General features: G+C 35.8%; 5 protein-coding genes across 5 annotated transcripts; 2 read left to right on the top strand and 3 right to left on the bottom strand.

Moving 5' to 3' along the window:
- Positions 1-7: 7 nt before the first annotated feature.
- SPOG_01154 (deoxyhypusine hydroxylase) lies at positions 8-1,936 on the bottom strand. The gene has a single exon (XM_013169426.1). It carries the CDS (start codon positions 1,151-1,153, stop codon positions 197-199), a length of 957 nt encoding a protein of 318 aa, XP_013024880.1. The 5' UTR covers positions 1,154-1,936; the 3' UTR covers positions 8-196.
- Positions 1,378-14,938, top strand: SPOG_01153 (dynein heavy chain Dhc1). Its single transcript, XM_013169425.1, has one exon. It carries the CDS (start codon positions 1,889-1,891, stop codon positions 14,675-14,677), a length of 12,789 nt encoding a protein of 4,262 aa, XP_013024879.1. The 5' UTR covers positions 1,378-1,888; the 3' UTR covers positions 14,678-14,938.
- Positions 14,689-17,242, bottom strand: SPOG_01152 (ATP-dependent RNA helicase Hca4). The gene has a single exon (XM_013169424.1). It carries the CDS (start codon positions 17,210-17,212, stop codon positions 14,957-14,959), a length of 2,256 nt encoding a protein of 751 aa, XP_013024878.1. The 5' UTR covers positions 17,213-17,242; the 3' UTR covers positions 14,689-14,956.
- Positions 17,243-17,936: 694 nt separating this feature from the next.
- On the top strand, positions 17,937-19,932 carry SPOG_01151 (tRNA nucleotidyltransferase). The gene is made up of 3 exons (XM_013169423.1): positions 17,937-18,994; positions 19,041-19,660; positions 19,712-19,932. Exons 1-3 carry the CDS (start codon positions 18,163-18,165, stop codon positions 19,874-19,876), a joined length of 1,617 nt encoding a protein of 538 aa, XP_013024877.1. The 5' UTR covers positions 17,937-18,162; the 3' UTR covers positions 19,877-19,932.
- On the bottom strand, positions 19,801-23,028 carry SPOG_01150 (inositol polyphosphate phosphatase). Its single transcript, XM_013169422.1, has 5 exons — positions 22,576-23,028; positions 22,171-22,529; positions 21,896-22,122; positions 21,339-21,855; positions 19,801-21,293 (listed from the first exon to the last, which is right to left on the bottom strand). Exons 1-5 carry the CDS (start codon positions 22,633-22,635, stop codon positions 19,946-19,948), a joined length of 2,511 nt encoding a protein of 836 aa, XP_013024876.1. The 5' UTR covers positions 22,636-23,028; the 3' UTR covers positions 19,801-19,945.
- Positions 23,029-23,052: the final 24 nt, after the last annotated feature.

Here is a 23,052-nt window from a genome sequence, read left to right as displayed (position 1 = left end):
CACAATAGGGAAGACTATCAATAAAAAACAAGACTCTTGTTCATTGCTAAAGAAAAAAAATTAAAACTCAATTGTCATTTGAAAAATAACCGAAAAGACTACTTTGGTAAAATGAAAAAAAAATAAAAAAACGCATTACCCGTTTCCGGGGTTTCCTTTTCAAGTACATACTTTGTAACTTGGTAACAATAACAGCTTATGAAGAGACTTTAGGAATATAAGCGTATTCCATTTCACCAGATTTTTCATACTTCACCATATCAAGAGCAACAGCGCAAGATTCGGCAACAACACGAACATTATCCTTTGAAAACTTTTCCAAAACAGGAAGACATTCATCAGTAGCAATTCCACCCAATGCCTCTGCAGCCTCGTGTCGAACCATATCCACTTCTTCAGTGTTTTCCAACACCTTGATGAGAGCAGGAACAGAATAGGGATCAACCATTTGACCGAAGACGAAAGCAATTTCATGACGGAACAAATCAGAAGGATCATTAAATCCTTCGACTAAAGCAGTAATAGCTTCCTTGTTACCAATATTGCGCAATCGAAACATGGCACGGTAACGGTAAAACAGAGAAAGATTTTGGTCAACTAGTTCAGATTTCAGTTGTTCTATTTCTTTATTAATATCGTTTGAAGAATCAGGCATAGGAGGAGCAGGATCGACGATGTTGTCGTACATGCTTGGGGTAATCTTCTCGTTATTCTTGTCGAGACCATTCTTCCACTGAATACGGGCAATGGACAATTCACAAGTTTCACGAATAGGCGCTAAAGGATCATTTTTGTAGTACTTTTCCAATACAGGCAAACTCTTGGTAAAGCCAAGAGCACCCAATGCTTCAGCAGCTTCGTGACGAACCATGACTTGCTGGTTTGCATCTTCGACAATTTTAGTCAAGGGTTCTATCGCATATTCTTGACCGGATTGTCCTAAAACATAAGCCATCTCGTGCTTCAATAATTCAGACTCATCTCCAAAAGCGTTATAAACCGCATCAATAGCGCGCTTGTCTCCTTTTTGAGCCAAAGCATTCAAACTGAACAAGGCACGATAGCGGAAAGGTAAATCGCTTTTCCCATCCTTGTTGACGAGAACACGTTCAAGTTCATCAATCACTTTTTGATCTGCTGTTTCGGACGACATGGTATAAAAAATTCACTCCTAAAATTAAAAAATCTCCGTAATATACACAATTCTAGTCTATAACCAACCTAAAACCCTGAATAAATAAGATTGAAGAAGCGCTTCTTCCAAAAATTTTTCAAGTTTCTTCTCTTTGTTCAATAAATTACAAAGAGTTTTTCTTTTAAGAAATCTATTATATCAAATTTATATTTAATCTTTTTTTTTGAATTTTTGGAAGCAATTTTCCAACCAAGCACTTCTTTTAGGTCGCGTTGGAAAGAGACAAGTGTCTTCCAACAGTGATTTTGAAATTTATACCCATACCTAACCTCATTCTTCCAATGAACAAAAGTATTATTAAAACCACGCCATTTTTCTGAAAAATGAAAAGAAATTTATTATTTTTTTGCTAGGAACGGGAATATCCTAATGAATTCCAAACTTTGATGATTTGTTGTTCTTTCCTGTATAATATGGACTGTCGAGGGTGTTCGTTTCAATTCTTGGATATATGAAAGTTATGTTTTTCTCTTTTCATCTTTATTTTAAAGAAATGAGAAAGGTATACGCCAAACGAAACGCGGAGGGATTTTAACTGTTATTTTAATGAAACAAAAGGCTTCATTCACGACTTGTTAAAGAAAACCTGTTGATTCATGGATTTAAATTAAATAGATGTCACCATTGGATTTGAAACTTTCCTTTTAAAGAGCTTATAAAACCGAGTTCTTGAAACCTGATTTCTCTTCCATTATGTATGCGTATTTGAGAAATGAAGATTCAGTAAGAAACATATTTTGTGTTCGAATCGAATCGCTTCTTCTTCTCGATTGGTTCTCGCTTTCTTTGTCTCCAGTTTCTTTGTTCTTCCTTTCTGGTGATGTAGGCCATTGCTTTCCATATAAGAGTTTCACGTTCTATTCTGCGATATTTACATTCATTTTTCGTTGTTCTCTTTTTTGTTTTTCATTTTTCATTTTTGTCATGACAGTTCCCTTAGAGCGAACGTCTATAGTCAGCTCAAACTTAGACATATCAACTACAAAGGCTGGTGCTCTTAATATTCTGGATTATTTGAAACAAGTTATTAGTATTTCATGTTCTTTAGATCAGGAATTAACGCTTGCTGAAATTTCGAAATGTGAGGAGTTTACAGATGCTTTCGCTTGCTTTTTGCAAGATTCAGACCAGCTATATCTATACTTATTTGGCGTTATTCGTTCACCGACTTCACAATCTGATCCAAAAGACCTTATATTAGACAAGTGGATGTTTCGTATTGAGTACAATTATACAGTAACATCAGATTGTGATTTTGTGCTCGTGTTTTTGAAACAAACAAAATTTGTAGATCTGACGGCTCATTTACAAAAGCAATTGGTTTTTGCTCACCTGCCTTTGTCTGCCTGCCAAAATGACAATCCTTTCGATTCCTCTATTAACACTGTGCATAGCTACGTGAAATATGCTTTAGAGCCCTTTTTCCTGAATTGTGCCAAAGAGACTCCCGAAAAGACATCTGGTACTTTACCAAACTATAATTTACAGCTAAGTAACACAAAGAAGGTTTTTTCTGAGCTTGAGCTATCCCTTGCCAATCTTCAATCTGATCGTTCAGTTCCTAATGTGACACTATACATACATCCTGTTATAAAGGATGCTATACATTGGTCAAAGATTGAAAATACAGAGATCTCTGTCCAATGCATTCCTCATAATACCCTTTCAAACCCGAAATTTCTAAATTCGTTAAATATAACTGTTCATTCTTGGATGAAAAGCATAAACCAGCTTGTAGAAACTTCTCAAACTGAAAAACAGGGGTCAACTTCACAGGAAATTAGGTTTTGGCATACATTGTGCCTATCGTATAATGAAGTTTACAAACAATTAACAAGCTTACCAGTGAAGTTCACTTTGGAGGTGTTGAATTTTGCTAAGCGTTTTCATACAACTGCTTCTTTTTTAAATAACACAAACTTACGCACGCAATCGGATACAGCGAACAGAATTGCCGGGTTTTTAATTGATATTCCTTTACCTTCTATTCACGGTGCATCATCTCTGGATTCCTTACATGAATCCATCGTGTCCATACATGTGTACTTCATGAAGAGATGGAAAAGTTCGTGTTATCCTTTGTCGCGTACTATCACTTTCTTGAACTGTCTTGCGGATGATTTTGCATCGAAACTTATAGAAATATTAAGCTCTAAACAAATAATGGCAATGCCTTTTGCAGACCTTCAGCATAACTTCTCAATTGCTTTAAATACCTTAACGACTTGGGACTCAAGTATCAAGGAATTCTTACTTTTAGTAAAGCATACCCTCTCTAAAAGAAAAGAAGTCTACGAAGTTGCCGGCTTAAATGAAAGACCAAAACTGTTATCGAAAAGACTACAGTCTATACTATTAATAAGAGAGACTCACGAAAATTTAACCGTGACAATTTCATCCCTTTCATCTTCTGATCAGGATGGCGAGGGTCTTTTTGAAGCAGTTTCCGGCTCTGAGTTTTCTGCGTCTCTCGATCTATTCCAAAACGTTGATGTTTTGGATTGTACTGAAGATGGTAGAAGGAAGTGGATTTTGCATGAGTCAAAATTTGGTGATATACTTTGTCAATTCGACAATGAATTTGTTTCTTTTATAAAGGAAAAATTTCGGCTTTGCGAAAATACTACCCAGATGATCTCAATTTTTTTAAATTATAACACTTTGCTTTCGCGTCCGAAAGTTCGAAATGCTGTTCGCGAATACCAAGTACAGCTTATAAACGGAGTAAGCCAAGATGTGATGAGCTTAAAGTCTCGTTTTACCGATGTTACATCCGATTTAGAGCTTTTTGCTATGCACCAGCTTCGCGACATTCCTCCTGTTTCCGGTGCTATAATGTGGTCTAGTCAAGTAACTCGTCGATTACAAAAGTATTTCACTCAGCTAGACGTGATTTTAGGTAATGATTGGGCAACCTATAATGAAGGATCGAAGCTGAAATCAGACGCTCAGTCACTTCAGAAAAATCTAGATCCCCTTACTATTTATAAGACTTGGTTAAATACTTTGTCTTTGGATGTATTTGATTTTACTACTCCTATCTTCAAAATTGTTCCCGTTAAGGAACTGAATTGTTTGGAACTTTCAGTTACTCTCGACTCTCAGTTAATGATGTTAATAAAGGAGTTTAGGACTCTTTCGTCTATGGGGTATGAAGTGCCAGAGCGGTTTTCAAAAGTAATTTCTAATTCACAAAAATTACAGTCCGTTGCCGCTAATCTTTCCAGCTCCGCCAAACTATATAATCAATCACTTAAGATTGTTGAAACTTCGCCAGTTCAGAAGTATCTACTTATGGAATTGGAGTACAAAATCCAATGTCACATATCTGAAAATTTATTATTAACGTGGGAAGATTTTTTAAACGATGATAAGACTAGCAAAAGCGAAAGAGATTTAGGAAACAATTGTAATGATATCTCTAGTCCGTACTTATTTATTTATCAATTGAATTCTCTAATCAACATATACTGCTCTAAATATGAATCAGTTGTTCGTACTTGCTCTGAAATAGATAGCAATTTGATGCGACTCGAAAACGATGAATATATTTATGAAAATTTCCTTGGAATATTAAAGGAAATTCAAATAATTGTTGATCGTCTATACGTTGATGGATATTCTAACCTTCATAAAGTGGTGGTTATTATCAACGATCGAATTCAGAATATTCTAATAAAAAAACTAAAAAAGAATCTTGATGATTTTTCCTTGCTATTAGAAAGGACTGATGATAACTACATTACCGATTTATTTTCTTCAAATCTTTTTCTTAAAAGATTGTTAGATAAAAGCGTTATTTTACAGCCAATATCTATGTCACTAAAAAACGGTGCTATACTGCTTGAACCTTCACTTCAGGTTATATTAACGTCAGTTTTTGGCTTAATAAATTACCTTTTCTCTTCAGTTGAAAATCTCCCTGCTATCTATTTACGAAGTTATCCGATAAGTGGAGGGGTGCTTGAATCAAAATCTTCTACTTTTGTAGGCGCTTTAGGAGCTTTGGATGTTGAAGTGGTGCGTGTATTTAATATATGCTCAAATGCGTTAGCTGAAGTTAAATGTTACATTGCTACTTTCAAAAGATATCAAGTTTTTGATACACGACTCCTAGATAAAGCTTCGAGTACATCTTTGCAGCCAAGTGATTTATTTCATCTCGTTCAACATCTTGCATACTCAAAGAAGTCTGTCAACGAAATTGATGATGAATTTAGGATGGGATCTTTTAAGGTGGATCTTGTGCCATTTAGAAGCCGGGCAACTTACAATCTTTCAAAATGGATAGATTTTTACTTTGAGCTATTCTCACAAGAGTTAACCGATTCTGCTCGGAATTCTCAACTGAGTCTTTCCTATTTTCAGAGCGCGCTGAATAATATCAGACTTGATTGGCAATCACTTAAAGAAGCAAATGAGTCTGTCTTAAACTTGCGGAATTCTTTGAACTATAAGGAGACAAGTTCAGCCTTACTAGAACTACTGAAGTCGGCAGAAGACGTTTTTAAGAACGTAAACTATCGCCTTCGTAATGATTGGATATCTTATGACCAGATGGTACGTGAACTAACTCCTTTTTTTATTGCTTTGGATGAAATAAATGATTATTATGTTGAAAATAGAAGTAAGTTGATTAAATTTGCAAATAATTCAAGCGGAGATTTAAGGATCAAGTTAGCTTTGTTCTTTTCAAATTGGGATCTGGAAAAACTTCGTTTTCATGATATTGGTCTTGAGAATTTTTCGACCCTAATCGAAAAATATTCAGAAAATCTAAATTGTTTAATTGAGTTGTTAGGTGAACAATCTCGATTAGAAATATCCTTAGGAATTCCTCCGTCCGAATTCAGTGACACTTCTAGGTGTTCTAGCGAGGTCTCTTCATATAAAGATTTGATAACTTTTGTGTCAGAAAATTTAAAGGTTTTACAGAATTACGAGAAAACTCCTTGGTTATTTTTTGACTGTCAAGCATTCGAGAACGAATTAACTGATCACATTAAAGAACTGAATAATTGTCCACCTAATATTAAATCTTTGGAACCTTATGTTAAACTGAATGCAAAGATTACCGATCTTTTAGACATTATGCCTTTGCTACGTGATTTAAAACGTAATAATGTCCAAAAAGAACATTGGCAAAAGTTATTGTCAGCTATCGGAATAGTGCATTATGATCCGTACGAGAATTGGACCTTAGGTTATGTATTAGGCTTAAAGTTGTCTTCACATATTGCTTTAATTAAGGAAGTTGTTCAGGAAGCTGCTGAAGAAGCGTCCATTCGGGAATCTTTGCAATCAATATGCCGAAGCTGTGCAGAGTATGAATTTCAATTCCTTCTTTACGATAACAGAACTTACATATTAAAAGATTGTGATAGACTAGTATCCGATTGCGAAGAATGGATTGATCAGTTAAATGCTATAAAAATATCTGAAAGCTATAATCAGGTTAAAAGCTTAACTGATGATTTAACTGAAAAAATAAGTCAGTTACTTGATTTTCTTAATATATGGATTGAAGTTCAGCAATATTGGACGTATTTAGATGGCGTTTTTTCAAAAAACGAAGTGTTTCAATCTTTATTACCTCAAACTACTGTTGCTTATTATCATTCGACCAAGTCTTATACTCAAGGAATTAACCTACTTCTTTCTTCAAAAGGAATTGTAGGATTTCAAAAGCTGCAATTACCAAAAGACTTCGCTGGTACTTTGCTTCAGTCGTTGTTTGATATCAAGAAGTCATTGGTTGATTACTTCGAAAGTGAACGATTGAAATTTCCTCGTCTATTTTTCCTTGGTGATGAGGACTTACTAGAGCTGGTTTGTCATATAGACAGTAATGCTGCTTTGGATAAGCATATCGGAACTTTGTTTCCTGGAATAAAAGGACTTGTTCTCAATCAAGAGGAGGGTACAATTGAGAAAGTTGTTACAGATGAGCAACTAAACCTTGCACTTTCATCGCCGGTAAAAATCAAACAAAAGTCTGGCTGCTTTGATTGGGTCAATTTTATTGAAAAAGATATCAGGAATGTGCTTTTGGGAAGTTTTTCTGTGGCATATTCTAATTTAAATCAAAACTATGGTATCAATGGTTTGAATGTTTGGTTTCCTGACTGGTTGAAGTCATTCCCAAGTCAAATATTGCTACTTTGTTTTCGTTGTTTTGCTAGTCAATCCATAAAGCAAGGAATCAATGCGAAGGAACTTACCCGCTTTGATAGTATGTTAGAAGGCGGAATTGACTGGTTAAGTAACTACGCAATTGATGACGATAATGTGATTTTACGAAAGAAGGTTTTATTATTCATCAACGAAAAACTGCATTATAGGTCTTTGCTAAAAACCCTTGTTGAACACAACTATAATGACTATTATTGGTCTCGCGAAATTAAGTGTTCTTATGGGATAGATGAATCTGGTAAGCATTCTATAAATGTTGAAATGTTTACGGTTACCTTTCCCTATGCGTTTCATTATGTGGAGATTGAGAATCCTTTCGTTTATACTGAACTGACCAGAGAGTCTTTTTCAACATTGATACATGCTATCCATTTAGGCTTTGGAGGGGCTCCATCTGGGCCTGCAGGAACAGGAAAAACCGAAACAGTAAAAGCACTCGGTGCTTATCTTGGCCGATATGTTTTCGTATTTAACTGTGACGATTCTTTCAATTATAAAGTAATACGCCGAATATTAACTGGACTATGCCAACTAGGTGTATATGCTTGCTTTGATGAATTCAATCGACTGAATCCCGGAACTTTGAGTTCAGTGTCTCAAGATATTCAACTAATACAGACTAAAAGTAAGAGAGGTTCCAAAAATTTAGTGCCAATTGACGGTAAAATGATTGAAACTGACCAAAGCTTTTCTATTTTCGTAACTTTAAATCCTAACTATCACGGCCGTTCGGAGTTACCTTGCAATTTGAAGCGTCTATTTCGTACTGTTTGGATGGAAACCCCTAATTCATTTCAAATTTGTCAGGTACTTCTTTATAGTAATGGCTTTCAGAATTCGTCTTGCCTTGCAAATGTTTTGACTTCTTTCTTTGAAAATTGTGCCAAACAATTTTCCCAAGTGTCATATTATGATTTTGGACTTCGAACTATACGTGCCATCATTAAAATATCTTGTAAATTTCGCCGCAATAATTTACTTAAATGTGCCGAATTTGATGATCTTGAATTAATTTATCAAGCAATTCAGAGTGTGACTTTACCCAGACTGAATGTTGAAGACGCAAAGGTATTTGAAGATCTGAGAAGAAAGTATTTTGAAGTTATCAGTATACCAAACAGTGAGTTAACGACCATTAAAGGCTCAATTGAAGCCGTGCTAAAGGATTATAAATCAATATATAACTTTACATATCTCACTCAAAAAATACTTCAACTTCATCAGCTTTCCGAAGTTTACAGTGGGATTATCATTTATGGTTGTACTGGCTCAGGTAAAACAAATACTTGGAAGACTCTTTTAGATGCTTTCAGTAAACTTCAGATTAAAAATGAGCACTACGTGATTTCTCCAAAATCTATTGATAAAGATTCCCTTTTCGGAACTTTAGACTTGACAACTCATGAATGGACAGATGGTATATTTACCAAAATACTACGTTCAGCTATAGGTTCTGAAACTCAATATTGGATTATTTTTGATGATGATATTACGCCTGATTGGGTTGAAGCTATGAACAGTTTACTGGACGATAACCGCTTTTTGACATTACCTGATGGCGAAAGAATTCCTCTTTCTGATAATGTTAGGATTCTTTTTGAAGTTGACAATATTCAGTCTGCAACAATGGCTACTATCAGTAGATGTGGTATTGTATACGTTGATGACCAGCCTATGGCAAATAACACTTTTATCCAGCCATTATTGACGGGATTCCCCCTAAAAAAAGAAAACTCAAAAACAAGTACGCTAATGTATGAAACTGTGATCAGCATTCTTTCCGAACTACCAATAGTCGAATCCTATGAATTTGCCAGTAATTTATCCCATATTATGGAATTTGAAAAGTCAAGGTATAAAGATACGCTTTTGTTATATTTTAGAAAGGAAATTATAAATGCTTATAGATTGCTTGAGGTTAATTACTCCTACGATGAAGCAAGCTTGACGGCTTATATGAGGAAGAAATTCTTACTTTCAGTCGCTTGGGCAAGCATTGGTGATTCTGATTTAGAATCTCAGCTTAGATTTACAGACTGGATAAAAAAGAATTATGATTTAGGGACCGCTATACCAGATACTAGCAAATTAATTTTGGATTTAGATGTTGATGCTCAAACCCAAAAGTGGATATGTGCCAAGGAAAGCTCCGAGAATGACTTTAATGATGGTTCATCAAATTTAAGCGAAATAGTAAAAACACCTGAAGTAATTCGCTATGGTAAATTGATTAACGACCTTTTATTCATGGATAATTTTTTGGTTTTTTGTGGACCTCCTGGCTCAGGAAAGAGTATGACAATGCTTCATTTTTTGAACGATAATGAAGCAACTGATGTTGCTGTAATGAACTTCTCGGCATCTACTTCCGCTTATGCTATAATTCGCTTCTTGGAAAGAAATACCATGTATAGTTTACGTGCCAATTCATCCTACATTGCTCCGAAAAACAAAAAGTTATTAGCTATATTCTTTGATGAAATCAATTTACCAAAGTCAAATCAAGATGGAGGAAACGACGCTTTATGTTTTCTGAGATGTGTACTGCATTACAAAGGGTTTTGGCATCCTAAGTTGAAGAAATGGATAAATTTGAAAAGGATTGTTATTTTTGGTGCATGTAACCCTCCTACGGATTATGGAAGGTCTTCCTTGTCATCACGTATTCTCAGAAAATCAATAATTATACAATATGGATATCCTAGCTTCGATTCACTCATTAGGATTTATAAGCCTATATGTGACAGAATTTTGAGCTTTGCGGATTATAACCATTCCTGGTCATTAAATGAGAGGGTTCTTGAATGTAGTGTCAAGGTTTATGAAGAAATTAAACTTTCGTTTTCTTCAAAAGACGATATTATCCATACATATACTCCAAGAGAATTAACAAAATGGTTTTATTGTTTGCAAAAATTGGTTGAATCACTCAGCCGCGTTACTTTCGAGCAGTTACTTCAATTATGGTATCATGAAGCGTGTCGAGTTTTCCTGGATAGGCTAAATAAAACGGACTTTGAACTCGGTGAATCCAAATTACAAAGCTCATTATATTCACAATATGAAGGATTTGACTTCAAGAAATTTAAAAATTATTATATATGTGATTTATTTTGTGAAAATTACAGTATAGTTACTCTGAATACCGTGAAGTTTTATCTACAAAAATATATTGAGGATTTCAGCATTGCATATCCAAATTCACTCTTTGTCCCTACAGATAAAAACTGTCTGGATGCTATTCGGATTAACCGTGTTTTTGTACATAATGGTAGCCATGCTATCATTTATGGTGAATATGGATCGAACCAGAAAAGTGTTTTAGAATTCGTAAGCTGGAAGCTTGGCTATAAATTATTCTTTTTTAATCCTTGCTTACAGCCACAGTTTTTTGACTTAATGGACGAGTTAAAGACAATAGTTAAACTTGTGGTTGCTGATGATATTAAGCTTTGCTTTGTAATTGATCACTTTCAGTGCGTTAATTCGGACGTATTTGAGGTTATGAACAATTTGCTTACAGGATCTGATATAAGCTGTCTGTTTACAGATGAAGAATGGGAAAATCTCAGGAAGAGTGTAATGCTCCGCTATTTGTGTAAAATTGAAAGTGAAGTTATCAAAAAAATACAGGACTTAATTTCTGAAAACCTTCATGTGTTTTTTATATTCTACACATCAAGTTATAAAGGCCTGAATGTGTTATCTCCTGCCCTAATAAACAGATGCACCACCATTTATTTTCAGCCTCCTGATAAATCGACTATTCAAGAAGTATTTAGTAATAAGCTTCTAGGTTTTTCAGAGCTATCCAACGAGTTAAATGAAAAATTCCTGGCGGAAGAACAGCGTCTAAAGTTAGTGAGCCTAATGTCTGGATTACATGTGTATATGAAAGCTTACTTCGAGAAAAAACAGAGTAACTTGAATTTAAGTCCGAATGTTTTAACTGATTTCATCATCTTATTTGTAAAACTTTTTAAAAATCTGCGCGATCGTCTATTTGATGAGAAGGACCACGTTGATAGTGGATTAAAAAAACTCAAGGAAACTTCCGATAATATTCAGCTTTTAAAGACTGTTTTATACGAGCAAGAAACTGCGCTTAATACGAAAACGGATCATGCAAACACTAGGTTACATAACTTAATGAAGGCCAAACAGGAAGTCGAAGTAAGACAAAAGGAAGCGTTAGACTTGGAGCACAATTTGAGAAGTCAAAATGAAGAAATTGAGTCTAAAACTTCATTGGTTTTGAAAGAACTCTCAATGGTAAAACCTGCTATTGTGGAAGCCAAGGCCTCTGTCAGCAATATTAAGAAGAGTCATCTCTCAGAGCTGAGGAGTCTTTCTCATCCTCCTACCGTTGTCAAACTAACAATGGAGGCAGTATGCAAGTTACTGGGGCATAAAGTGACATCTTGGAAATCTGTACAGTCCTTATTGAAACGAGAGGATTTTATTACTAACGTTTTGAATTTTGATACAGAGAAGCAACTAAGTCCGTCCCTCAGAAAGCGTATTGAAAGCGAATACTTTTGCAACGCATCCCTCAAATATGAAGTCGTCAATAGGGCTAGTAAAGCTTGTGGACCTTTGTTTCTTTGGATTAGATCGCACTGTAACTATTCTAAAGTTCTGCAAAGAGTAAGTCCGTTAAATGACAATGTCTCGCACTTAAAAGCGAAAGGTGAAGAAATGCAGCACAAACTCCTTAACGTTAAATCGGTTTCAGAGGGGCTCGATAAAGAACTAGTTGGAATGCAAGAAGATTATGCTACTTTGATTACTGAAGTCCACGCGTTGAAGCTTGAACTTACAAGTATTCAAGATAAAGTCAAAAGGAGTCTAAAAATTATGAATGACATGTCTACGGAAAAAAGTTACTGGGAGAATTTTGTGAACGCATTTGAGGAGAGATTATCCGAATTGAATGGCCATAGTATTTTGGTTGCCTTTTTGGTAAATTATACAGGTTTATTGGATCCTATCGAACGAGAAACCGTTATTGAGCATGTTTCTTCAGTTTTAATCCAAGAGAATTATATCGACTCCAAAAAGAATATAATGTACTTCTTACAGGAACTTTTTTATAATGTGTTGGGTGAGGCAAAACTTTCTTTTAAAGACGATCACTTTATTACGAATATGGCGATAATAAGTGAATGTGTGAGACCAGCTTTAGTAATTGATCCCTCTTTTTATGCTTTCGAATCATTGAAAGCATGTTTTGGAGATTCCGTGATTTGCTTAAGCTTATCAAGTAAAACGTTTAAGAGTCAATTGAAAGCAGCCTTAAAACTTAGGAAACCAATAATAATCAAGGATGTGGAGTATTGGTGTCCTCTATTAGATTTACTTATAACTCCAGAACTTTACTCGGGATCTGGAAATGTATCTATTAAAGTTTCGAAGGAAGTATTTGAAATATCTGTGCCTCTTAAAGTGATCATCTACTCTAACACATTTAATGATTCTTTTATTACTTATAAGATAAGCAGTTTTACTACCATCGTCAATTTTACACCATCGTCATCTGGTTTGAGTAAAGAATTGTTAAACTCGCTGATTGATATGGAAAACAGTGATTTACTAAAAAGCAAACATTATACTAGAGAACGACTAGTACAAATAAAGTCAGAGTTATTGACTCTGCAAAAGAATCTTCTGACTATTCTTTCGACTCTTAACATTGACATCCTAGCAAATGATGATGTTTTAATTATTTTAAACACTATACGTTCTTCGATTGATGAAAAGGAAAATCTGGATTTGGAATGGATTATGCTCGAAAGAAAAATTTCCGAGATGAGTTGTCATTTTACCAGGAGTATTGAATTGTTTACCTTTTTGATTCTTGTTTTCAAAGTGATGAGTGTAAGAAATTCTCGATACGATACATCAATGAAGTTCTTCGCTTCATTATATAATCAGCTGCTCCTAAAGATTAAATCATTAAGTGAGACTGCAGCGAAACCTGAAGATTTATTTAAATTTATCATGAAGATAATGGTTGAAAATTGCTGTTTATCAATTCTGCCAAAAGATAGATCATTGTTTGCTGTTTTGATTTCGGCTTGCCTTTTTTATAGGGAATCCGAAATACTCTGGAAGTCAATTGGTGTGGACCTTAGTTCTATCATGGGTAGATTTAACTTTAGAAAGTCAATTGTTTGCGAACCACAAGTATCGAGAAACGTGCAAGAATTCTATAAAAAATTGGAGAAGTCGGACATTTCAGAAGTGGATTATTATTCCTTTATAAAGTGGTTCTCAGAAACTGTACTAGGCATTAATGTTTTGAATATACCAACTAAGCTAGATACCATCATATCCGAAGGCATAAGTAACGATATGCCGTTGATCGTTATTCCGTTGAATGGAATAGATATAAAGCAATATATGGAACAGTGTTTAGCTGAAAGAGAAGTCAATTGTATTACAATACCAATGGGCTCATTAGACTCAGAAGAACTTGCCGATGTGACTTTAAGTAAAGCAGAACAGGAGCCTTGTTGGGTTTTCTTAGAAAACATTCACCTTTCTCAGAGATGGTTGGAAAGTCTGTCATCCAAGCTGAAAGCAGGCTTGCATCCTAAATTTAGAATGGTATGCACTTCAGATATCTCATTTAAATTTCCTACGTGGTTATCATCTAATTTTCGGTACCTATATTTCGATTTAAAACTTAGCTTCAAAGAAGTATTGATGAGAAATTTGAAGTTTGTCTTTACGACTGAATTGGGCATACCTCAACAATACGGTATCCTATCTTTCCTTATAGCCTGGATCCATACAATTCTCTTTGAGAAATTGTGTATTATTGAAAGCAATGAGCAAAGTCGTACTGACATAAACGACGTTGATTTATTCACGGCGATGAATGCACTCTCGGCATGTGTTAAGCTATCATCTAGCCAAAGGACTAGCGAAGACCTCCCAAATTTCCCTTGGGACATGTTCCAGGAACTTGTAATTAATATCGCATACGCTCCTAAAGTGTCAAGCCAGAACGATCTATCTATCTTAAGCAGTATGCTCCAATATTTTGTTAAACAATTAAGAGAAGGTAAATTACAGAATCTTTCTCTAGCTTCAAATCAAAGGCTGAACCCACCTCTGACATATACTCTTGTCGGCTGTGAAAACTTCACTAAAGGCTTACCTGACAATATTCCTTCGGTATGGCTTGGCATGGAAAGTACGTTGCAATCAAATACCGACAGTATAAATCCCAAAGGGGTTGTGAAAGATTTATCAAACTTACTTACAGAGATCAAAACCTGTTAACATTAATATCGCTTGAAAATATATGATGATAAAACGGACAATTTAACCAACTTAATCTCCCAAGTTATTTATAATTTAATTTAGACATAAAAATATTGCATTAAAATGAATTTATCTAAAACCCCTCTAAACCGGTATGTCCAAAAATTAAAGTAAACCATAGGAAAAATATGATTCGTTTTCATGATTACTGTTTTTTTAAAGTTAGGCGCCTAGAATAACCAAAAAATAATTTACAGAATATTTAAAATTTAAGAGTCCTTTTTTAGCCCAATTAGTTTAAGCAGATCCCATAAGTCGAAGAGCCAAGGCTTCTTGATCTTCGAGAGAAGTAGGTTGTTCAACCTCGATGACATTAGTTGGCTCTTCATCATGATCGCTGTCTTCAAACCATTTCTTTGGACGCTTTTCACTGACGGCTTCATCGACTCTACTAGCATCTTCGTCAGCAGTTTCGACCACGGCCTCATTTTCGTCAGCTGAAGAGAAGTCAGTTTCTTCAGCACGACGCTCAAGTTCTTGACGTCTTCTTTTCTTTTCACGGCGTTTTTCTCTTACAGTCTCTTTGTCCTGTGCATCCGCCTTTTCTAGCGCATCTCTTTCAGCGGCTAAGTGTGCTTGAATCAAAAGTGAAGGATCACCAGATTTACGGAAAGTTTCTTCTGTATTGACAGCATAAAAAGGTACAGCATTTCCTTCCTCATCAAAGAAAACTTTGTCTGGTCCCTTTTTATGTTTAAGCATAGCCTTTTTAGACGCAGCCAATTTTTCTTTACGTTTAGAGTTTATAATCAACTTATTTTCTTCGGCTTCAGCATGGTCTTCGGGTAATTCATGATTAGCCCGCTTCACTTGTAAAAAGTCTTCATCCTCATCGTCGCCTTCATCACGTTCAACAAGCTTTTGTCTATGAGGAGCCAATACGTCTTGATTTTTTCTTTCGAACACGCGATCATATTTAGTCCGAACATCCTTGAGCTGATTAGCGTCTTCGGATTCACTTTCCGACGAAGACTCAGAGGGAGAGCCAGGACCCAATTTTGCTTTTTGATCTTCTGCAGGCTCAGCAGCACCTTTCCGAGAAGCACCAAATTTAATTTTGGGAGTACCGGGAAGACCAAGAGATTCTGCGTAAGCCTCAAAAGGAAGCTTATTAAACTGAAAGACTTCCTTGTCCTTCTGCAAATATACAGAACGCAAATAAGAAATGAAACTCTTTTGTCCAAGGTATTTAATATCATTTTCCTTGAAACACAGATTTTGAAGTTGATTACGGATGCTGGTCTTTTTTCCTTCTTTGATGTTGATACGTTCTACCGGAATCTTTTTAGACTCCAAACGTTTAAGGAAAACCTCCTCGGAAGGGAGTAATAGAAGTAAAGCATTACCTCCCCTATTAAAACGGGCTGTACGACCCACTCGGTGAATGTAGGTATCAACATCTTCTGGGGCGTCCAATTGTACGACCCAATCTACAGCTGGAAAATCAAGCCCTCTTGCGACAATATCAGTACAAAACAAGACAGCATTTTGAGACGACGTAAACTTTGCAGTAACGTCGATACGAGAAGCTTGCTTCTGTTTGCCATGCAAGTGCATCAAAGAAATACCAGGACGTAAACGGCGGAAGGCTTCAAAAACAAACCGTACTTGCTTACAAGATGAAAGAAAGACGATAGATTTGTTCTTTAAATGAGTGCGAATGAAACCAAATAAAATGTCAAGCTTTTCAGTCAAAGGAGAGATCAGGTAAAACTGATTTAAGTTTTCAGGAGTACAAGAACCCTCGTTTTCGTGGACAGCAATATATTCAGGATTCTGCAAAGACAAACGAGCTAAATCACGAACTGACTTTGTCTGAGTAGCTGAAAACAAAAGCGTTTGACGCTCCTTGGGTAAGCTGGCAACGATGGCATCCAAAGTGGACTTAAATCCCATATCCAGAATTCTGTCTGCCTCGTCCAGGATGAGCATTTGCAAGTTTGAGGTATCGAAGTTAATTGCTTGGTCCATGTGCTGGAGAAGCCTTCCTGGGGTACAAACAAGGATATTCATACGCGAAAGACGCTCCTGTTCTTCTTTATAATTATTACCGCCAATAATTAAACCAGCGGAGAAGGAATGAAGACGGCCTACTTTGACCAAAGTTTCAAAAGTTTGAATGGCCAACTCACGCGTAGGGGAGATAATTAACGCACCTAGGCCGTCAAATTGGGTCCACTTACGACGGTACAGGTTTTCAATTAAAGGAACAATGAACGCCAGCGTTTTACCACTACCAGTCCTGGCTGCGCCTAAAACATCTCGGCCTTTTAAGACTTCAGGAATTGCCTGTCGTTGGATATCTGTTAAAGTAGTAAAATGAGCATTTTTCAGAGCGCTTTTTGTGGGTTGTGTAATGGGTAAATCAAAGAAATGCGTGGCATCCCCGGAAAAGTCACTTACTTGAGCATTCAGCTCTTGAATTTCCTGTTCTTCTTTTTGTCGTTTTAACTGACGAGCCTCTCTACTCCTTCCACTATGATTTCTAGGCATTGATCCCTTAAAGTAAGATGATGGTAAAAGGACACTTTTTTCTGGTGTTTGTAAAGCTCTTTGCGTATTCGTTAACCCTCACTTAACGTTTTGTAACGTACAGTAGAACCGATGCTATGTGGGAGAGATTGATGTAGGAACATTTTGTGGGGTTTTAGGTGGGGTCCAGTCATTTAGGACAAACAGGGATGGAAGGATTACAGTGGGGGTAAAAGCAATCATGAGCGACTTACAAAGATTTTACAAAAAGTAAATAAATAAACTCGTAAACAATTAAACAAATCAGTATAAGAAAGGAAACTTGGTACAAATGTGGATGAAAAGAATTAAACAACGTACGCGAAATTTTGATTGGTTTCTCTCTTGTTTTGAAAATGCAGTTATACATTTCGGGTTTTTACCTTTTTTAGTTGATGGAAGAGAATTGTCCATTAGACAATAAGTTGAACATTGAAGGTTGCTTTTCTTCTCAATTCGTTCTTTATTATGCACCACAGGTATCTGTTCTTGCGTGTATTCAATCTCGTATTTCCAAATTATAAGAAGAATGCATATTGGTTATCTGTGAAAAGTGAAGAACGAGGAAACGAAAGAAACAACTTATGTTTTATTTTATTTCTTCTTTTCTAGTAAAATCTATTCTTATTGTTATATGATTATAACCAAGAAACATCAAAATGAATCATCACTTGTTTATTGTTTACAAAACAAACCATCCAGGTATTAACGATTTCCAACATTTTCCTCTTAAAATTCAAATTCTCTGTCGCTTGCTACATGGGTTTTCTACTTCATTTGTAAAGTGAAAATATCTAAATCTGAATTTTTTTTTATTTTTTATTCTTCTTTTCTTGTTTATCGTCTTAAAGGAACTCATTCGTCTTAGTCTTTTTGCCTTAGTCTATGAGTCTTTATTTCCTTGTCTAAAAGCAGCAGTTGTAGAGTAGTGAATGATCTTAAGATTGCGATCACGTCGAACAACAAATTGCTTTTTCAATCAAATCCAACTTTTTTCTACCAAACAATTTTTGGGAAGCAGAAGAATATTCAGCATGGCTGCCAAGATGAATACGTTATCACTGAATAAAAGTGAAGAACAGCTTACAAATATCTTTTTAGAAGTGTCAAAACTTATAGGTCAAGAGACCGAACAAGAACCAGAACTTCGATTCGCAGGAGGGTGGGTACGCGATAAACTCTTTGGAATCGAAAGCCATGACATTGATGTAGCAGTTGATTGTATGCCAGGATATGATTTTGCTAAACGCCTGCAAACGTATTTACAGGAGAAACATCCAGAATGCAGAACTCGCATTGTCAAAATTGACGCTAACCCTGAAAAATCCAAGCACCTGGAGACTGCTACAGCCAAAATTCTTGGCAAGGACATTGACTTTGTCAACTTACGACCTCATACTTTTTCGAATTCTCATCTGCACTTGAATACATCGATATTCGGAACACCCTTGGAGGATGCTTTACGACGTGACGCTACGGTGAATGCATTGTTTTATAATTTACGTACAAAACAAGTAGAAGACTTTACAGAAAAGGGTTTGTCGGACTTGGAAAACAAAATTATTCGTACACCGCTACCTGCAGATGAAACATTTTCTGACGATCCTTTACGAGCCGTTCGTTGTATCCGATTTGCCTCGAAATTTAACTTTGAAATCCATCCAGATACTTTCCTTGCTTTAAAAAACCATAGCTTACATGAGCGACTTCGCTCAAATATTAGTCGTGAACGTATCGGTGTGGAAATCGATAAAATTCTATCCCGTAAGTTTTATGGCCAAGTTCGCTTTTACTGACGATATTCTTTTAGATTGTGACACTAGTCGAGCATTCCGTATCATTCACGATTCCGGTTTGTTTGCTCCTATTTTTGGGCCTCTTCTTGGGCACTATAAAAACATCGTTTCAAAAAACTTGGACTCCCTTAGTCTTATACCAAAAGCGATTGATCTGTTTGATCAATTGCGAGAGGAAGCGCCTTCCTTTAAAAATCTGTCATGCTCAGTACGATATGTCTTCTGGGTCGCCGTAGCCGTGCTCCCTTGGCATAACTGGACGTATGTCGAGAAATCCAAGGAACGATCACTGGCTCCTATTCTCGTACGCGACAGTCTTAAATATAGCAAACCCATCATATTGCAAGTAGAGAGCTTATATACTCATTACCCTGCTGTTATGAAAAGAATTAGTACCTTATCCTCTCATGTCGAGTTATCAAGGTTGGAGTATGGTAAACTCGTACGCGAACTTGGACAATATTGGAAAGATGTTATCAACTGGGCTTTCTTTATGAATCTACTCACGAAAGGCTCTTTTACTGAAGAAGTAGACGAAGCGGTTAACAAAGTTCTCCCTTACTTTGATTCTCTTATAAAAAATATAGAGGATCATGATTTGACTGAAGCTTACAGCATTCAGCCCGTCCTAAACGTACGTACTAATGAAGTGAAATACTGAGTTACTAACTATCATATCTTTTAGGGGAAAGAGCTAAGTTCGCTTTTAAATACGAAGCCAGGACCACATTTAAAACAAATGTTGGAAGAGTCCGTAGAATGGAAGTTGCAATTTCCTGACAGAAAAAAAGAAGATTATATTAAGTTCGTAACAGAGAAGTATAAAACGGATTCATTCGGACAGAAATAAAAATTAATTAAAATTATTAGGAAGTAAATTATATTATAAATAAAGTATATCCAGGCATCCTATTCATATTTAAGCAGTTTTATAGTCAGCAATCCAAGCACTATAAAGCGCGATCTTTTCTGTGTAATCGCCTTTTGAAAGCGTGCTTTCATTATCTTCCAAACAGGCCGTATTAGTGAAATCATGATAAATCGTTAAGTCTTTTTCCCTTACTTCTCTAACATTATCTGAAACATTAGCATAAGTCATATAAGCAGTTCGATCTTGACTGTTCATAGTCTGATATTTTTCAAAAGGCTGTGTTACTATATTTCCGAATTGAAAATGTTTCTTGTAAGCATTCATGTCAGCACTAGGTATTTTGAAATCCAACTGCTTCACATCCTTATTCAGGACTTTAGAATCCTTGTTGACGGGAGGAAGTTCTGCTTGTTGCTTATGCTTCTGCTCCTGTATTTTATCTTCACTATTAAACAGCCATTTATATAAAGAAACTCTCTTAAACTTTTCACCATCGTCATCCTCATTCGAATCAGAAGACGGCTTTTCATATTTAAAATCTAGTTTTTGATCTGTCCGTGGAATAAAAGGATTAAATGACGGTGTTTCAATTCCAATACCAGTATACGAAACAGGTAATAAAGATTTTCTTAATAATGGTAATAAACTTAAAGGGGCAAAATTCAAAGTAGAAATCATATTCGGAAGTAACACACTAGAGAGGGAGGAAAATCGATTACAGGTATACAGCTCTTCAAAATAATATTCAGGTAACTCTGGACGTTTGCGCTGGATGTTGTCACTGTAAAAACTTTTAAGTCTTAACGAAGAATTCAGATACAATGGTGTCCACCAAAATCGATAATCCCGTCTCACCAGTAACCCATTTTTAAACTTTTCAGTAAAGTTACTTATCCTTGTTCTCCCCACAATAACGCTTTTGTCTATAACGGTAAAGTTTCCCAGGAATAGATCAATGGCATCTTGTCTCTGAAAATCCACGAAAGAATTGCTATAAAAACGTTTGACACTTTCAATAAGATCTCTTGATGTGCTAGACCACTGATTGCTTCTTCGGTAGGTGTCTAAGGTGTTTACTAATAACGATCCTCCATATTGTAATGCAATCGTATCCCCATGTCCATGGTACATTTCTGCAAGTAAACGCACAGCATCAGATTCGTAAACAAGTTCTGGGGAGTCTAAAACTCCAAGGTATTGCAACTGATAAGCTAATGCACATTTTCCGAAAACAAACTGCGCTGCATTAGTACGATCCAAACAGTCTACACAATTAGTTCTCAATATGCCTTGTTGAAATGTTCCTTGGAAAAATCTACTAGAAGTGCAGAATAATCCTGTTTTTCTAATAATATCATAAGCCATAGTTTCCAAAGTTTTCGTTACCGGAGTTTTTCTAAAAGGGTTAGCATTAAATTTGACTAAAAACGCTTGTACTTACTTTTTAGAAGCTGCAGACATATCCCAACCAATGTACTGTATTTTCTTCGAAGGATCAAGAAATTGGTTAAGATAATTAATAGCCAACTCAAATTCATTAAGTAAAAGAGATTCGCGTCTCACCTTTTCGTTGGATTTTATAAGGTTGAGAACAATACAAGGGGCCCCATAATGACCAAAAAGACGATCAAAGTGAAGAGCAGCTGCTGAATAAAAAGGATCATTTACGGTAATACCGATTGGTGGTTTGGGAGTGATATTGCTGAACTCTTGCGACCATCGAAGCGGAATGCTACCTCTATGCTGAACATAGCTTGTGTAGCAAGGTATACCAGGAGCATTAGATGATACTGGGAAGGAAGATACTGATCCATCAAATACTATCTGTTCAGTTTCAACTTCATTTGCGACGTAACCATCGTCTCTTATCCCTCGTCTTAAAAAACGAGCACCTGCATAATGACGGGATCTACGGGCTATTAAAGTAACGATTATTGGTTTCCCGTAAACTGAGAGCTCTAACAATGATTAGACTAAAAAACGTAACCTCAAACTTACTAGCTTGATCGACGAAACCGTGAATCAGGGGAATGCACCACGGAGAGTCAATACCTACAGTTTCCAAAATAGGCTGAAGCATCGACCAATTCCACACGAACATGTCCCGAACTTGGTGCTTTGGGATAGGGTGAGTAAAACTATACTGCACTGTTTGAGAAAGATCATAGCTGTAGCTATAGTAAAACGTCCTCGCAAGATCCACTTTCTCAATACTTGAGAGACACCTATAGAATTTTCGTTAGAAATAGTCGGGCCACTTGATGTCATCATACTTTTTTTCTGCATAGCTTTGTTTTCGTCTATTTGGATATAGCTCGATAAATCGAGTATTATCCACGTGATATATGCTGTGTCCTCCAACTACGGCAACTGTTCTCCTAGCTGTACACAAATATAAATAATAGCTCGACGTAAAACGAGTGAAGCCTAGAATTGCATAAGCATTGAGGATGAAGGTAATTTTCCCCTCTGAGCTATTGCCTTCTTCTATTCGAAAGAATTCTGAAAGTCCATTTTTATCAAATGTTCCATTTATGTTTTCAATAAAGATATTGGTTTCATTCTCCGAAGGAATAATCTTTAGTACTCGAAACGACGATGCTGTAGCATTTTCTCCAACAATAATATATGTCTTTCAGTTAGAAAAAAAAAGAAAGTTTTTTTATAATTATCCTTACTTTTTTAAATTTATATAAAGCATATTTTACCAATGGCTCATCTTGAGTAGTAGCCGGCATCCATGTATTTTGATGCTGTAGCCAGTGGTAGCCAAAAGTACTTTCTTAAATATCTTAATGCCCGAAAAAAGCCTCTAATCTTTTTATGATAATAGAGATTTTTAGGTAATCTTTAAAAAGGTAATCTTTAAAAAGATTACCTAACAAACATATGGTTAAAAATGCTTCAATTACACTAACTGATGTTGTGTATGACAAAGATGGCTCTGAGCTGTAAACTGTAAACAAAAAGGAGAAAACACTACTAATTTAGTGCAGAAAGGATGTAAAGAAAAGTGCTTTGAAACATATGGGTAGAAATAGGTCATTAATAACTTTTTTAGCAATCTGGCTACTCCTTGTAAAACCTTTTCATACTATTGTTCTAATGGTTTCATTTTAGCATTGTCTTTGGTTGGATTTGTGTTCGTAAAATCT

The sequence above is a fragment of the Schizosaccharomyces cryophilus genome (genome assembly GCF_000004155.1).
Source record: "Schizosaccharomyces cryophilus OY26 unplaced genomic scaffold supercont4.6, whole genome shotgun sequence".
Taxonomy (NCBI): Eukaryota; Fungi; Ascomycota; class Schizosaccharomycetes; order Schizosaccharomycetales; family Schizosaccharomycetaceae; genus Schizosaccharomyces; species Schizosaccharomyces cryophilus.
Note: the sequence above shows the minus strand (reverse complement) of the source record. Positions and strands in the feature narration are given on the sequence as shown.

What these genes read in the sequence shown, in the direction of transcription:
- SPOG_01153 (XM_013169425.1), top strand. Translation starts at nt 1,889, where the DNA reads ATGTATGCGTATTTGAGAAATGAAGATTCAGTAAGAAACATATTTTGT.
- SPOG_01150 (XM_013169422.1), bottom strand. Translation starts at nt 22,635, where the DNA reads ATGCCGGCTACTACTCAAGATGAGCCATTGGTAAAATATGCTTTATAT. An exon ending in CAAAGCTATGCAGAAAAAAA is followed by an intron (nt 22,123 to 22,170) that starts GTATGATGACAT and finishes AAAATTCTATAG; the next exon opens with GTGTCTCTCAAGTATTGAGA. An exon ending in CGGTTTCGTCGATCAAGCTA is followed by an intron (nt 21,856 to 21,895) that starts GTAAGTTTGAGG and finishes AATCATTGTTAG; the next exon opens with AGCTCTCAGTTTACGGGAAA.
- SPOG_01151 (XM_013169423.1), top strand. Translation starts at nt 18,163, where the DNA reads ATGATCTTAAGATTGCGATCACGTCGAACAACAAATTGCTTTTTCAAT. An exon ending in AATCGATAAAATTCTATCCC is followed by an intron (nt 18,995 to 19,040) that starts GTAAGTTTTATG and finishes ATATTCTTTTAG; the next exon opens with ATTGTGACACTAGTCGAGCA. An exon ending in GCATTCAGCCCGTCCTAAAC is followed by an intron (nt 19,661 to 19,711) that starts GTACGTACTAAT and finishes CATATCTTTTAG; the next exon opens with GGGAAAGAGCTAAGTTCGCT.
- SPOG_01154 (XM_013169426.1), bottom strand. Translation starts at nt 1,153, where the DNA reads ATGTCGTCCGAAACAGCAGATCAAAAAGTGATTGATGAACTTGAACGT.
- SPOG_01152 (XM_013169424.1), bottom strand. Translation starts at nt 17,212, where the DNA reads ATGCCTAGAAATCATAGTGGAAGGAGTAGAGAGGCTCGTCAGTTAAAA.